Here is a 17,054-nt window from a genome sequence, read left to right on the forward strand (position 1 = left end):
ACAACCCTTTGGGTGAAGAAGTTCCTCCTAAACTCAGTCCTAAATCTACTTCCCCTTATTTTGAGGCTATGTCCCCTAGTTCTGCTGTCACCCGCTAGTGGAAACAACCTGCCCGCATCTATCCTATCTATTCCCTTCATAATTTTAAATGTTTCTATAAGATCCCCCCCATGATACGCGCCTATACGACCCACACTCCTTATCGTTTTTTAGCAACAGGGAAATCTATGCCTGCCACAAGGTTTGTGGCAACATCCCCTTCCCTATCGTCTCTTTAAACATCCCCACCATCAGGGATGCCAGATTATCCATTTTTTATAACATTCCACTGGAAACCCATCCGGCCCTGCCACCTTCCCCGACTGCATCCTCCCAATCGCATCATTTATCTCCTGCCCCACTATCGCTCCTTCTATTGTAGCCATGTCCCCCTCCCCTAACCTCGGGTACTCATCTCGTAATTCCTGCATCTCACGATCTCCCCCGGGTGGCTCTGACCTGTACAACCTCTCATAAAATTCCTCAAAAACCTTGTTAATCAGATCCGGGGCCACCACCAACTTCCCTGCCCTATCCCTCACCTGCACAATTTCCCTTGCCGCTGCTTCCCTCCGGAGTTGACCTGCTAACAGATGCCCCGGCTTATTTCCATGTTCGTAAACTGCACCCTTTGCTTGTCTCAGTTGGCGCACCGCCTTCCTGGTAGATAGTCGGTGAAAGCTCGCCTGTAGTCCTATATTCCTCCAACATCTCATCTATTACCCTTTGCCGCTCCACCCTCTCCTCTTTGTCCACCCTGGCCTTAAACGAGATCACTTCCCCCCTCGCCACCACCTTTAGAGCCTCCCAGATGACCGCTGTCGACACCTCACCTGTACTGTTGAAACCTACATATTCCTTAATTACCTTTTCAATTTTGTCACAGAACACTTGGTCCCCCAAAAGTCCCACATCTAATTTCCACCCCGGCCTCCGAGCTACCCCATTCTCCAGCACCACCCAATGCGGAGCATGATCTGACACTGCAATTGCCGAGTATTCCGACCCCTTGACCCCAGCCAACAAAGCCTTCCCCACCACAAAAAAGTCGATCCGCAAATATACCTTATGGATTGCTGAGAAAAACGAGTGCTCCCACGCCCTCGGGTGCATAAACTTCCAAGGGTCCCCCCCCCCCCCCACATTTCCACCATTAACCCAGCCTGCGCCTTCGCACCCCCCTGATGGGACCAGTGAGCGCAGCCGTGACCTGTCCAACCTTGGCTCCTGCACCAAGTTCCAGTCCCCGTCCCCCCCATTATCAGTTTGTGTGTGTCCAAGTCGGGGATGGCCCCGAACATCTTATTTGCAAATCCCACATCGTCCCAATTGGGACCGTATACACTTAACAGCGCCACTAACCTCCCCTCCAGCGCCCCTGTTACAATCACATATCTACCCCCCTGATCTGCCACCCCCCTCTCCATCTGGAAGCGTACTCTTTTGCTGACCATTACCGCTACCCCTCGAGCCCTTCCGTCAAATCCAGAGTGAAACACCTGACTAACCCAGCCCTTTTTAAGTCTCACCTGAACCTTCACCCTCAAGTGAGTCTCCTGCAGCATTGCTACATCTGCTTTCAAACTTTTAAGATGCGCAAGCACCCTTGACCGGACCTCCTAATCCCCTCACGTTTCACGTGACTATCCTAACTGGGGGGTCTCTCACCGTCCCCGTCCCCATCCCCACCCTTCTTATCCACCATAATCATACCACTGGGCCCTGCCTCATAAGCCCGCCCCTATCCATTATTAACATCAAATCCCTTCCCCCACCCCCAACCCCCCCCCCCCCCCCCCACACACACACACTTCCTCTCGAAAAAACATCTCCCAGCATCGATCCCTTTCCCCCCCCCCCTTCGCTCGCCTCGTAGGCCCATCAAAACCTGCCAACCAGGCTCCAATGTCCGCAGCCCCCCTCTCACCTCACCTCCGTTCACTAGCCGACTTTAGTTAGCTAGCGCGGGTGGCTGCCCCCGCCATGCTATACCGTCCCCTCCCACCCAGTCCCAAAGAAATAAAAAACAAAATCACCAACCCAACCCATACAATTCACTAAACTAAGATATAACCGTCGCAACACAGAATGCCAATCAACCCAACTAATAATTTAAACTCTAACAATGTGAAGAGAAGTAAATTACAATACACGTCAGTAAACAGTCCACAGTCTCTCTTCCAGCTCCGCTCCTCACGTCTGTCACAAGCCTTCTGCCCTCACGAACTCCTCAGCCGCCGCCTCTGTCTCGAAATAAAAGTCTTTGGCACCATACGTCACCCTCAGCTTTGCCGGGTACACCATACCAAATCACACTCCCTTCTTGTACAGTGCCGCCTTCACTCGCCTGAATGCAGCTCGTCTTTTTGCCAACTCCACCGTCAAGTCCTGGTAGATCCGAACTCCGGCACCATCCCACTGCACCTCACGCTTCTGCTTCGCCCAGCTTAACACCGTCTCCTTCATGTAGTACTTATGGAAACAGATGATTATTGCTCTTGGCGGCTCATTCATTTTGGCCTTCGGCCTTAATGACCGATGAGCTCGGTCCAGTTCGTACTGAGAGGGGTTCGCACCCTCCCCCATCAGCTCCACCAACTTCTTAGCAAAGTATTCTGTTGGCCTTGGACCCTCTATCCCTTCGGGCAAGCCCATAAATCTTAGATTGTGCCGCATCGAGCGATTCTCCAAGTCCTCAAGCTTTGCTCGGAGCGCTCTGTTGACCTCCACTGCCCTCCGCAGCTCCTTTTCCATCGAGGTCGCTGTGCTGTGACGCGGCCTCCTCCACTTCCTTCATCTTCTCGCCCTGCTCTCTCACCTTGGCCGATGTCTTTGCCACAACTACTCTCACCGGGGCGATTGCCTCCTCTACCAATGACTTCAATGTGACCGCCATCGCCTTCCTCAAAGCCTCCATGTGCCTCGCAAACTGCTTTTCTAGCTCCACCGCCATCACCTCGGTCATCTTCTCCACTGTAAGTAGTGCGGCCCCACCATGCCGGTTTGGCCTCCGCCATCTTGTCAGCACTTTTGCTTGTCTTCTCATTCAATGGCGAGCACGCATTTCCTCCCTTCCTCAATGCTGCTTTTCGCATCCTTTAACAGCTTATTACTTTTCCTTTTTCTCACTCTTCCTTCCTTATTCAATCTCAAATTTCTTTAAAACTTCTTTCTCATCTTTTTTTTGTATTACTCCAGAATTTCCCTGGGGTCCGGGCTTCAGTCTTCTTACCACATTTAGGCGGGAGCCATTTGATGTGGGTCATCTCACCTACATCGTGCCCTGGCTTTGGGCCTGCTGCCTCGACCTCCGCTTGGCTCCGTCCCTGCTGCTACCTTCAAGTTTTCAGGAGAGAGTAAAAACAGAAAAAGTCTCTCTTTTCTACTCGTGGTCTTTGAGGCCTTCAGCTTTCAGGATACTCCTTGGGGAATAAGTCGTGATCCCCACTTCTCCTCCAGTGCAGCCGCACCGCCGAACCCACCGGGACCAGTCTCTTCCCTCCCGACCTTTCAAACCTCCAGCTCCGTAAAACGGAGCTTTGATCCTATCACTGGGCGAGGGAGGCAGGGCAGACCCCGGAGAGTTTTATTCTATGCCAAAAATTCACGTGGAACGTCCAAAAAAGACCGCGATATCGCGGACCGGCGGGAGCTTCTTCTGAACGCGGCCGCTCCACTCGCAGACACCACCGGAAGTCCTCTCCCTCTAGTTTTGCTTGAAAGAAAAAACATTTGACAGCGTGATGAATAGTATGATCAATAGTAGGAGTAACAGAGGACAGTTTGGTCAGAACATGATGCAACAGTAATTCAACTTTCAGGGGCATCACATAGTGCAAGTCCTGAGAAACAGCTACAGTTTGAGGGAAGCTGATAATTGATCGCTAGCAGTGCGGAGAGAAAATGTGGAAAATGACTTGATAGCACTGTTGTTGATGAGCTGACCCCTTCCATCACTTTACTGATGATCAAAAGTAGACTGATGGAGTGGCAATTGGCAGAGATTTGTCCTGTTCTGTGTGCGCAGGACATACCTGGACAATTTTCCACATTGTCAGGTAGATGCCAGTGTTGTAGCAGTACTGGAACAGCTTGGCTAGGGGCATGGCAAATTCTGGAGAAAATGTCTTCAGTACTGTAGCTGAAATATCGTCAGGGCCCAAAGCCTTTGCAGTTTCAAGGGACTTCAGCTGTTTCTTGATATCACGTGCAGTGAATTGAATCAGATCTGTGATGCTGGGGACTTCCAGATATGGAGCTGACTAAATTTTCTTAAGAGAAGAACAGAGACAGATTTGCACATGGTGAGGTACCAGGTAAAAATAATCTGCAGCCAGGGCAGAGGCCAAGAAGAAAATAGCTGCCAGATCACCAGAAGGAAAGGTTGCACAGAAGTTCTACTACAGAAGACTCAGCTGAGGACTAAAATGGAGCAGCCTATAAAAGCGGACTGATTGGGAAGTGTACCAGAAACCTTTTGTTCAAATACAAGGAACATGATGGAGTCTAGCTGGTGTGCAGGGCTTGGGGTCCATTTTTTCTGGGATTCGCCCAATGTGGACCCAATCAGTCCAGATTTCTGCTGACATACTTTGTCTGAAACTGAGCTTTCTCAGCTTAGATCTATTCAAGATCCTCTTCATAGGGCATTTGTAGTCTCCTCTACTGAAAGTCAGCAGTCTTCTTGCAACCATTGGGATAGCACTGTGCAGCAGCACGAGGGCAGGCACCAAGGAAGACTGGCACCAAGAAATGGCACATGGCTGATTAGTTGAATTCTGCATGCAATGTAGCCTGATTTCCTTTATAAATGGAGTGTTGATTTTGTGGTGACTTTTATTTCTGTTGTGTGACCAAGCACATGCTGCAACTGACTTGGCAAGGTAAGGTGCAAGACTTGGTAGAGAGAGAACTGTGATTGGAGGTACTGTAACAGGAAAAGTTCTTTACAGACAGCCTGTCTAGGCTGCTTCCTCATGTTCCTGCTCCTGATGTGGTACTCAAAGCTGATTACAAGGACTTCTTGCAACCATTGGGGGTAGCACTGTGCAGCAGCACTAGGGCAGGCACCAAGGAAGACTGGCACCAAGAAATGGCACATGGCTGATTAGTTGAATTCAGGGAGCTAGGGTGGAAGCTGAGAGCTAGAACAAACAGAGTTGTTATCTCTGGGTTGTTACCCGTGCCACGTGCTAGCAAAGTGAGAAATAAGGAGAGAGAGGAGTTGAACACGTGGCTACAGGGATGGTGCAGGAGGGAGGGTTTTGGTTTCCTGGATAATTGGGGCTCATTCTGGGGTAGGTGGGACCTCTACAAACAGGATGGTCTTCACCTGAACCAGAGGGGTACCAATATCCTGGGGGGGAGATTTGCTAGTGCTCTTCAGGGTGGGGGGAGGGGGGGGGGGTTAAACTAATTCAGCAGGGGGATGGGAATCTAAATTGTAGTCCCAGTGTACAGAATGTTGAGAGTAGTGAGGTCAGGGATAGGGTTAAAAGTTCGAAAGAGGGCACCGGCAAGCAAGACGCTGGTTTGAAGTGTGTCTACTTCAACGCCAGGAGCATCCGGAATAAGGTGGGTGAGCTTGCAGCATGGGTTGGTACCTGGGATCTCGATGTTGTGGCGATCTCGGAGACATGGGTAGAGCAGGGACAGGAATGGTTTTTGCAGGTTCCTGGATTTAGATGTTTCTGTAAGAACAGAGAAGATGGTAAAAGAGGGGGGGGTTTGGCGGCATTGTTAATCGAGGAAAGTATTACGGCGGCAGAAAGGACGTTTGAGGACTCGTCTAATGAGGTAGTATGGGCCGAGGTTAGGAACAGGAGAGGAGAGGTCACCCTGTTGGGAGTTGTCTATAGACCTCCGAATAGTTCCAGAGGGGCTGGTTTAGCTCACTGAGCTAAATCGCTGGCTTTTAAAGCAGACCAAGCAGGCCAGCAGCACGGTTCGATTCCCGTACGAGCCTCCCCGGACAGGCGCCGGAATGTGGCGACTAGGGGCTTTTCACAGTAACTTCATTGAAGCCTACTCGTGACAATAAGCGATTTTTTTTTTTGAGATGTAGAGGAAAGGATAGCAAAGATGATTCTCGACAGGAGCGAGAGTACAGGGTAGTTGTTATGGGGGACTTTAACTTTCCAAATATTGACTGGAAATACTATAGTTTGAGTACTATAAATAGGTCAGTTTTTGTGCAGTGCGTGCAGGAGGGTTTTCTGACACAGTATGTAGACAGGCCAACAAGAGGCGATGCCACATTGGATTTGGTACTGGGTAATGAACCCGGCCAGGTGTTAGATTTAGATGTAGGTGAGCACTATGGTGACAGAGATCACAATTTGGTTATGTTTACTTTAGCGATGGGCAGGGATAGGTATATACCACAAGGCAAGAATTATAGCTGGGGGAAAGGCAATTATGATGCTATTCGGCAAGATTTAGGATGTAAAGGATGGGGAAGGAAACTTCAGGGGATGGGTACAATCGAAATGTGGAGCTTATTCAAGGAACAGCTACTGCGTGTCCTTGATAAGTATGTACCTGTCAGGCAGGGAGGAAGTGGTCGAGCAAGGGAACCGTGGTTTACTAAGGAAGTTGAAGCACTTGTCAAGAGGAAGAAGAAGGCTTATGTTAGGATGAGACATGAAGGCTCAGTTAGGGCACTTGAGAGTTACAAGTTAGCCAGGAAGGACCTAAAGGGAGAGTTAAGAAGAGCGAGGAGAGGACACGAAAAGTCGTTGGTGGATAGGATCAAGGAAAACCCTAAGGCTTTCTATAGGTATATCAGGAACAAAAGAATGACTAGAGTAAGATTAGGGCCAATCAAGGATAGTAGTGGAAAGTTGTGTGTGGAATCAGAGGAGATAGGGGAAGCGTTAAATGTATATTTTTTGTCAGTGTTTACACTGGAGAAAGACAATGTTGTCGAGGAGAATACTCAGGTACAATCAACCAGGCTAGATGAGATTGAGGTTTACAAGGAGGAGGTGTTAGCAATTTTGGAAAGTGTAAAAATAGATATGTCCCCTGGGCCAGATGGGATTTATCCTAGGATTCTCTGGGAAGCCAGGGAGGAGATTGCAGAGCCTTTGTCCATGATCTTTATGTCGTCTTTGTCGACAGGAATAGTGCCGGAAGACTGGAGGATAGCAAATGTTGTCCCCTTGTTCAAGAAGGGGAGTAGAGACAACCCTGGTAATTATAGACCTGTGAGCCTTACTTCGGTTGTGGGTAAAATGTTGGAAAAGGTTATAAGAGATAGGGTGTATAATCATCTTGAAAAGAACAAGTTGATTAGCGATAGTCAACACGGTTCTGTGAAGGGTAGGTCATGCCTCACAAACCTTATTGAGTTGTTTGAAAAGGTGACCAAACAGGTGGATGAGGTTAAAGTGGTTGATGTGGTGTATATGGATTTCAGTAAGGTTCAGATAAGGTTCCCCATGGCAGGTTATTGCAGAAAATACGGAGACATGGGATTCAGGGTGATTTAGCAGTTTGGATCAGAAATTGGCTCGCTGTAAGAAGACAGAGAGTGGTGGTTGATGGGAAATGTTCAACCTGGAGTTCAGTTACTAGTGGTGTACCGCAAGGATCTGTTTTGGGGCCACTGCTGTTTGTCATTTTTATAAATTACCTGGAAGAGGGTGTAGAAGAATGGGTTAGTAAATTTGCAGATTACACGAAGGTCGGTGGAGTTGTGGATAGTGCTGAAGGATGCTATAGGTTACAGAGGGACATAGATAAGCTGCAGAGCTGGGCTGAGAGGTGGCAGATGGAGTTTAATGCGGAAAAGTGAGAGGTGGTTCACTTTGGAAGGAGTAACAGGAATGCAGAGTACTGGGCTAATGGCAAGATTCTTGGTAGTGTAGATGAACAGAGGGATCTCGGCATCCAGGTACATAAATCCCTGAAAGTTGCCACCCAGGTTAATAGGGCTGTTAAGAAGGCAAATGGTGTGCTAGCCTTTATCAGTAGGGGGATTGAGTTTCGGAGCCACGAGGTCATGCTGCAGCTGTACATAACTCTGGTGCGGCCGCTCCTGGAGTACTGTGTGCAGTTCTGGTCACCACATTATAGGAAGGATGTGGAAGCTTTGGAAAGGGTTCAGAGGAGATTTACTAGGATGTTGCCTGGTATGGAGGGAAGGTCTTCCGAGGAAAGGCTCAGGGACTTGAAGTTGTTTTCGTTAGAGAGAAGAAGGCTGAGAGGTTACTTAATAGAGACATATAAGATAGTCAGAGGGTTAGATAGGGTGGACAGTGAGAGTCTTTTTCCTCGGATGGGGATGGCCAACACGAGGGGACACAGCTTTAAATTGAGGGGTGGTAGATATAGGACAAATGTCAGAGGCAGTTTCTTTACTCAGAGAGTAGTAGGGGTGTGGAATGCCCTGCCTGCAACAGTAGTAGACTTGCCAACTTTAAGGACATTTAAGTGGTCACTGGATAGACATATGGATGAAAATGGAATAGTGTAGGTCAGATAGGCTTCAGATGGTTTCACAGGTCGGCGCAACATCGAGGGCCAAAGGGCCCGTACTGCGCTGTAATATTCTATGTTCTATGACTGTCACCTCACGATGGCAAGATCATGCAGCAGGTCAAGAGAAATGGTGACACTTGCTCTACCAAATCTGCAAGGCTTCTCCAGAGTGATCCAGGAAGCAGGAACATTGTCCCAGAACACCAACTGCCTGCCTATTACATTTTGTGCTTTTATTGTACAAGTTATGCAAGTGTGTGAACTGCGCACCAGAACCAACTGACAAATCTTCAGTGCAAAGCCCTTTTCACCCAGTAAACACAATTTTGCTTGTCGTAGTGGCTAAAATGCAGCTGGTGTGGTGAACCGCCAAGAATGATGGAATGGTCGTGATTGTTGTCAGGATTCCTGGCATCAACGTGCATGATTCACTGCTAATGGTCACACACCAGCTTGACCCTGAAGGAGTGAAATCCTTTTCAGCTCTGGTAGATGGCACAATGAGTGTTGCAACTTGAAAGAATGACAGAAAGTACCAAAGCTTGATAGAATAGTACCAAAAACTTAAAGAGGGCAAACGGCAACAAACATAAAAGTAGTTGATGATCCTTTTAAATAGTCCTGAAAGGATAAGTCCTTCTTGCTGCTGAATACACATTCAGCTGTGCATGGTTAAGAGATGGTATTAGTTGGAGCTTTGTGCCTCAAATTGGCACATCAACTAAGCCACCTGCTCTGCATACTTGCACCCCTGTGCCGGTGCCAATACTCTCGCTAATATGGCATCTGACACAATTCAACCCAAATGTAAATGCCCAAAAAGGGTAACAATGCATCCAATTTCCCAGAATATGTTCCAGTCCAGGATAGAATATCAAAATTATAGTTGAACTCAAAGGCATTTAAAATACACCATGGGATCATCACAATTTGAAGTACAAAAAAAAGCCATGAAGCTGCTTAAAGAGCTGTCCATTTAGTCGAATGCTCTGTCCCTCATATCTATTTAAATGTTTCCTTTTTATAATATTTAGTGTTTCGGTATTAAAACCAGCAGAAAATATACTTTTCAAGTATGTTGTGAAAATGTTTCACTGAAGAATATTTTCGTATTTATGTGTCACAAGAGGTGCAAAAATGTTCAAACGTTTGAAGTCTATTGAGTAGTGATAAAGACAGGAGTAGAATGGAAAGGTACTGGTTGTAAAGTGAAGTTTACATTTAAAAAGCTTTTACTTGTTTAGAAACCGGTTTCTTGTAAAAATAAAGCCTGAACTTGCACTTTTTTGTTTCTCTTGAGCAGAACAAAACTTGTTGTTTGCACTGCTGAGTTATATTAACCAAATCTTAAACCACTTAAATCTACCTCCAGTGTGTATTTGAATCAATGTATTGCAATTTTGCAGAGGTTTCAGGAAAACAATATCACATTTGGTGCACAGGAACTGTGACCATTTAATCCTCAGGATCAAAACTGCATTGACAAGATAAATGTGTCAATGTCAGACAGCAGCAATGCTTTTCTTCAAAATTGTGATTTTATTTGCTGTTTCTAGGATTTTCATAAGACATCATATTGAGTGCCAGCATATCCAGTACTTCTAAACACAATCAATCAGCAAAGTAAAGCTATTGTAAACAAAAAAAAATCTATTATGATGGATTAATTTCATCCTTCTGGGTCATATAAAATAATAACAAGCAATTGTTAGATAATCACTTTTCAAATGTTCATTCTGGAATTGTTGTGCTCATTATGAGTTGCATTCTATACGACAAATCAGTCACACTAGCCAATAAAATGTAGCATTCTAATAAAGTTATTTTAAAATCAGTGATGAGTTCACAGAAGCCAGCAATAATTAACATTGCTGATGTGGCATGGTAGCGCAGTGGTTAGCACTGCTGCCTCATGGCACTGAGGACCTGGGTTCGATCCCGGCCCCGGGTCACTGTCCGTGCGGACATTCTCCCCATGTCTGCATGGGTCTCACACCCACAACCCAAAGATGTGCAGGGTAGGTGGATTAGCCACGCTAAATTGCCCCTTAATTGAAAAGATTTAAAAAGACATTGCTGCTATGGTCATTTACATTTTAGATGGTAAAACCTTAATTACATCAGAAAGTAAAGTTACTTGTGTAAACTGGATACAATACCTTTGTCAACTGATAACATTGCTCAGCAGTACACTCTGCTTTGCTGGTTGGATTGCTTAAAGCAAATATAATTGGCTGCTCATTGAAGCTCGCCATGTCTCTGATAATCTGTTCTGTAAATGCACCACCAATTGCAGAAACGCCTGGAAGGAACAGTCAAATACAATAAATGAGCAAGATTCTATTCCATGTACTTCAAAACTCACACTCCAAAGGAAAATGCAGGGCACAAGATATTATAATAAAAGGTTAGGAATGAGAGCCAAGAACACTTTTAAACTCACACTGGACAGAATTCATACAAGTACCATCAATAACTATCTAATTTTCAAACCCCCAAAATCCAGAAAAAATGAACAATGTAGGATATGCTGAATCATTTCTCTTCAACAGAAAGTTGGAAATATGTTTTTGATTTGCGCTGACTTTTCCACAGATTGGTACTACCGTAGGGAGGAGAGGTTCAGTACTAAAAGAAGCAAACAATGCTACAGAGTACATTCAGGTACATGCAGTGTCTAAAGTTATTTGTGTTGAGCAGCTATTCAGGGCTGAAGCCTCAGACAAGTGTTGATATCCCGGATATTTAAACCAGATCAAAAAACAGCAGCCTTTACTCATTGACTACTGCCAATAATTGTACGTCTAATATACTTAATTTGTCTCTATGCATTTTTCAGTCAATAATAGTTTGCAATACAAATTTATGGAGCTCAACAATAAATTTCCAACACAATAATGGCATGCACGAATATATCATAAAACGTTCAGCATTCTATTTTAAACAGTACTCAAACTGGGTTAGAATTCTATGTAATCTCTTTATATGGTATTTTCAAAAACACAGCTGTTCAAAACAACATTAAGATTGCAATAAAATGCAAATTACAGTTGCAAACAAGTGTTTCAGTGTAATATTGCTCAATCACAAATTACCTGTACGAGTTGAAATACCATAATATGGCAATACTACTTGATTTGAATGAAAATACAGCCCAGAATTTCTGTTTCTCAACGTTCTCCAAATTGTTGTGGGCACGGTAGCACATTGGTTAGCACTGTTGCTTCACAGCTCCAGGGTCGCAGGTTCAATTCCTAGCTTGGGTCACTGTCTGTGTGGAGTCTGCACATTCTCCTCGTGTCTGCGCGGGTTTTCTCCGGGTGCTCCGGTTTTCTCCCACGGTCCAAAGATGTGCAGATTAGGTGGATTGGCCATGCTAAATTGCCCTTAAGTATCCATAAAGGTTAGTGGGGTAACTGAGTTACCCGGTTAGGGTGGAGGTGTGGGGTTAAGTAAGGTGCTCTTTCCAAGGGCCGGTGCAGACTCGATGGGCTGAATGGCCTCCTTCAGCACTGTAAATTCTATGATTCGATGAAAATTAAAATGTTGCCAAACATGATAGCAAACCTCGAGAATGGATAGTATTTTACGTGTCCTGCTGGATAGATTATCAGCAGGGCCGGCACTTAAAATAGGTCAGTGCCAACCCCAGCACCTTGCTGCTCATCACTACCCATCCCCGAGCTCACCCCCATAATACAGGGAGCTAAGCCTATATGCCTTCGTTAATAAATAAGCAAGGGTCAACTGAGCTTGTTAACAAGCCAACTGATCCTGATAATATTCTGCCAATGCCATAGCATAGTTGTTCAGGAATGGGCAGGCCATCTTTTATTAAAAAAGCTTTGCTTTTTGCAACTCATCCAGTTAACAAGATTTAAACTTTTCTGTGCATTCTTGGAAGCATTTTCTCTCTGCTTGACAGTGCCTCATGCATTATTTGGTGACTATGGTTGCTTCAACTACAAATGCAGGGCGGAATTCTACCAACTCACCTAAAGTGGGTTTTGTGGAAGGCATTCGTGGAGAATCTGGCAAGATGCAAACTGTCAGAAAGCCGGCGGTGTAAAATCACATTGCAATTCTCCCAATGGCGGGCTAATGTCCTTCGTGCTAGAAGGTGGCATAAACGCCATTTGAATTTCATGAATGTTCATAAAACAGCTGATCACCAGAATCCTGTTAGGCTTTTCAATCTTGTATCATGCTGGCGGGAAATTATGTCGTCGTCAAACCAAGTTGCTAATGAATGGCTTGCACAAGGCAATCTTCAGTTCGTCAGAGACTTCAGGGTGAGTGTAACATGACCACAGTGCTGCACTCCTCCTGATGCACTGTACATCACTCTGCCAGGGCAGACCGGTTCCTGCCCTTCATCTCTAAGCTGGGGAGCTGAGCTGGTCTGCATGGATAACACCATGTTATTGGACCCCTGAACCCTCCTGTGTCACTGAGTCAGGTCAGTACTGCGCCTGGGGTTGGGAGTACAGGGGCCTCCTTCTTGTTGAAGAATTATGCAATGAGTCTAACATGATTCTTAACAATATTGCATCATGAAGAACTGCTACTTCTCAGAAAGGCAGCTCTATTTGCAAAACAATACCTGTAGACTTTGCAGTCTTAGAAAGGGGCCTCATATAACAAAACTGTCCTTTGATAGGTAAATTTAAAATAAATTAGATTACCATATGGGATGGAACTAAATTCATCGAAGCTAAATTTGGAGGCGGTGAAGGCAGCATACGATCAAGAGGTCAGGATAGAGGTGTTGAGTAGAGATTCCACTGCTTCACCGCCTAGCTTCACTGGTTATGTTACTCAACCAATTGTATTCTGTTTACATTTTTCAATATTTATGAATATCTGGAGGCAGATTGCAAATTATCAGATTGCCTAAATCCAATTTCACATCTTGCCACGGTGGAATGTGAACTACTGAGTTGCTAGCCCCAGGGAAATAATCACTGCAATACTTTTAAGAAGTTACGATCACAGCTGTAGAGAAATCCCAAAGATGGCTCCAGAATATCACTGGAGAGTTGGAAACAGCCAACAACTGCTCAATGAAAACTGCGGACATGTACACAGTAAAACAGGGTTTTTCAAAGTGCTGGTCATGATGGATGGTGAGCGGGTGTCGGGAGGGTTGCGGAGCAATCGGTCGCGGTGTTCCCGATCTTTGGAGAAGCGCTCAACGCCTGCTATCGGAATTTAAATTGAGAATGGCGGCTGCTACCGGCTTTTAAATGAGAATGAAATGAGGCTGTGTGCAGTCTTCTGACCATATGCGGCAGCAGAGAGCAGGTCTCCAGCCCTACATGTAAATTTGATGTCAAGAGCCCTGTATGCGCCAAATCGCGGAGGAGAGCTTCTTCCATTTTCACGCAAGCAAGGCAAGACAGCTGTGAAGATGGATCGATGCTGCAAGGAAGAGTCAGCCAGAGGCACAAATAGGCAGTGTGCCTATTGGCCAGGATCTCACATCAGGGGAATCCACAGCAGGACAGAGCAGTGCTAATGTTAGCTCTGCACAGAGTTCCAGGGCCTCTGGTTAAAAGCCTACAAAGAAGAAATTTAACTCAGGAACAAATCAGCATAAAAATGATTTCTTGATGCGTGACTTTGCCAATTGTGCCAATGCAAATAAGGATGCAAAGCCCATTTGTGTTATGTACAAGGAAGTACTGGCAAATTGGAGAAGTTTCAGGTTTTGAAACAGAAGTATTGGGTGAAAAATTCCTTTTGAGGTTGAGACAACAGAATCAGTTATTAACTTACAGCTGACTCCAAATGAAGATCTGACCTGTGACAGCACATTAAAAACATGCCAAAAGTCCATGAGGCTGTCAGAATTCTGGAGTAATATCTCTCAGGAGTATCCAGGGCTGAGTAAAACAAGCATTTGTTGCTATTTCCCTTCACGGCGATCTACATGTGTGAGGTTAGATTTTCCATTCTCACAAAAGATAAAGATGACACAAAGGAACTGACTGAACTCTGCACTTGATACAGGTTGAGCATCCCTTATCCGAAAAACAAAAAATTCTGAAATCCTGACATCACAAACGGGAAATCCCACAAGGCTCTGGGAAGCTTCCCAGGCGATGCGCAGGTCCCAACATGCTGCAGATGCGCATTTTCATATTATATTCCAAAACCCAAAAAATTCCAAATCCGATACACACTAGGCCCCAAGAATTTTGGATAAGGGGTGCTCAACCTGCATGCACATTACCCTCTCCTTCTGTGAACCTGATTGGAGTGAGATAATGAGGAGAAAGCAGGCAAAGGTCGGCCAGCATGGTTGCGAAGGTTGGCCTGTTGGCAAAAAGTGAGTCCCGTGTAAAAAAAAGTTTGAAACTCACGGTGTAAAGGAAACATCATCATTGGAACACTACCCATGTACAGTTACTGATCAATTAATCTTTACTGCAATCAATAGTTAAGCTTACATCAGCATTCACTCCATCTTAGCAATCATACAACAACTTATATCTATATAGTGCCTTACATAATAAAATGTCAAAGGTGCATGATAAAATGAAGACACCCCCGGGCAGCACGGTGGCGAGTGGTGAGCACTGTTTCCTCACGGCGCTAGGGTCCCAGGTTCGATCCCGGCGCTGGGTCACTGCCCATGTGGAGTTTGCACATTCTCTCCATGTTTACGCGGGTTTTGCCCCCACAACTTCAAGATATGCAGGGTAGGTGGATTGGCCACGCTAAATTGCCCCTTAGTTAGAAAAAATGTATTGGGTACTCTAAATTTAGCAACCTAAAGAGATAGTAGTCAGATGATCAAAGGCTTAGTCAAAGAGGTAGGTTTTAAGGAGTGTGTTAAAGGAGACAAGCAAGATAGAGAGACGGAGAAGTGGATGTAAGGTACCCCAGAGCTTAGGGTAGAGACAACTGGAAATGCGGTCACCAATGATGGAGCAATTAAATTGATGCGCAAGAGGCCAGAAGTAGAAGAGAGCAGGTATCATAAATTGTGGGTGTAGAGCAGATTAAGGAAGGGCAAGGTCAAACAGCATTTTAAAATTAAGAAATAAGCTTAATGGGGAGCTAATGTACGTCAGCGACCACAGAGGTGATAGGTGACTGTGACTTGGTGCGAATTACATGAGTAGCAAATCTTTGGATGACCTCAGGTTTATGGAGGGTTATGGAGGGAAACCAGCCAGAAATGATTGGAATAGCCAAATCTGGAAGTAACAAAGACAGGAATGAGGGTTTCTGTAACAGATTGACTGAGAGAAGGGTGATATTAATAGACTATTTTGTGATGGCTCAAATATGAGCCTAGATGCTCATCTCCAGTGCACAACGTGACAACAAGACTGTGAAAAGACTGTTGTAATCTCGGACTGTTGCTAGGAAGAGGGATGTAGTCAGTAGCTAGGAAATGGAGTTTGGAGCAAAAGCAATGGCATCAGTCAATGGGCAGCACTGTAGCACAGTGGTTAGCACCGTGGCTTCACAGCATCAGAGTCCCAGATTCGATTCCCTGCTGGGTCACTGTCTGTGTGGAGTCTGCACGTTCTCCCCGTATCTGCATGGGTTTCCTCCAGGTGCTCCGGTTTGCTCCCACAGTCCAAAGATGTGCAGGTTAGGTGGATTGGACATACTAAATTGCCCTGGGTCCAAAAAAAAGGTTAAGATGGGTTATTGGGTTACAGGAATAAGGGTGGAAGTGAGGGCTTAAGTGGGTTGGTGCAGACTCGATGGGCCGAATGGCCTCCTGCTACACTGTATGTTCTATGTTCAGTCTTCCCAATATTTGAGGAAATCTCTGCTCTTCCGGTACTGGATGTCAGATAATTTAACAACAGTGGAACATTCAACAGAGGTGGCGAGGTAGAGTTGGGTGTTATCAGTATACATGTCAAAACTAATGCCGTGCATTGTAATTATGTCACCAAGGAACAGCATTTGCCTAAGAAATTTGCTCGGGGACTGAGGGTGTAGGGGCAAGAACGTATACATGGAATACTGGAGGTAATGATTCAAGAGTGGTGAGAGAAGCCATTGCAAATGATTCTCTGGCTGTGACAATATAGATATAGGAATGGAACTAAGCGAGAAGAGTCCTACCCAGTCTCACCCAGCTAGGCAACAGGGTAAAAGGATAACGTGGGTCCAATGAAATCAAAAGCTGCTGACAAGTCGAGAAGGTAGAGGGGGAGAAGTTTACCATCGCCATAGTCACAAAGGACTTGGTATGAGTTATTTTGGTACGGTGGCAGAGATTGAAACCTGATTAATAGAATTCAAGCAGGGAGTTCTGGGAAATAACAGATTTGGGAAACTTTGGAGAGGAAATGGACATTGGGGCTGGGGAGTAGCTTGCGAATACAGTGGAGTCAAGTGTTGTTGTTCTGAGTAGGGATTGGGGGTGGGGGTGGAGGGATAAAACTGAAAGGGAGAACATTTACAATACCAGCTAACATGAAAGCCAGGGGTATGAAATAAATTATATTAACTCATTGTGAGACTGTAGATCTCGTGATTTAATTTACTTTGGTCAATAA

General features: G+C 45.5%; 1 protein-coding gene across 1 annotated transcript in view; it reads right to left on the reverse strand.

Moving 5' to 3' along the window:
* Positions 1–17,054, reverse strand: part of me1 (malic enzyme 1, NADP(+)-dependent, cytosolic) — a 795,738-nt gene that overhangs the window by 106,995 nt on the left and 671,689 nt on the right. The window contains 1 exon segment of the mRNA XM_038799481.1: positions 10,683–10,825. Within this exon segment, the coding sequence (XP_038655409.1) occupies positions 10,683–10,825 (143 nt within the window).

The sequence above is a fragment of the Scyliorhinus canicula genome, chromosome 6, assembly GCF_902713615.1.
Source record: "Scyliorhinus canicula chromosome 6, sScyCan1.1, whole genome shotgun sequence".
Classification (NCBI taxonomy): domain Eukaryota; kingdom Metazoa; phylum Chordata; class Chondrichthyes; order Carcharhiniformes; family Scyliorhinidae; genus Scyliorhinus; species Scyliorhinus canicula.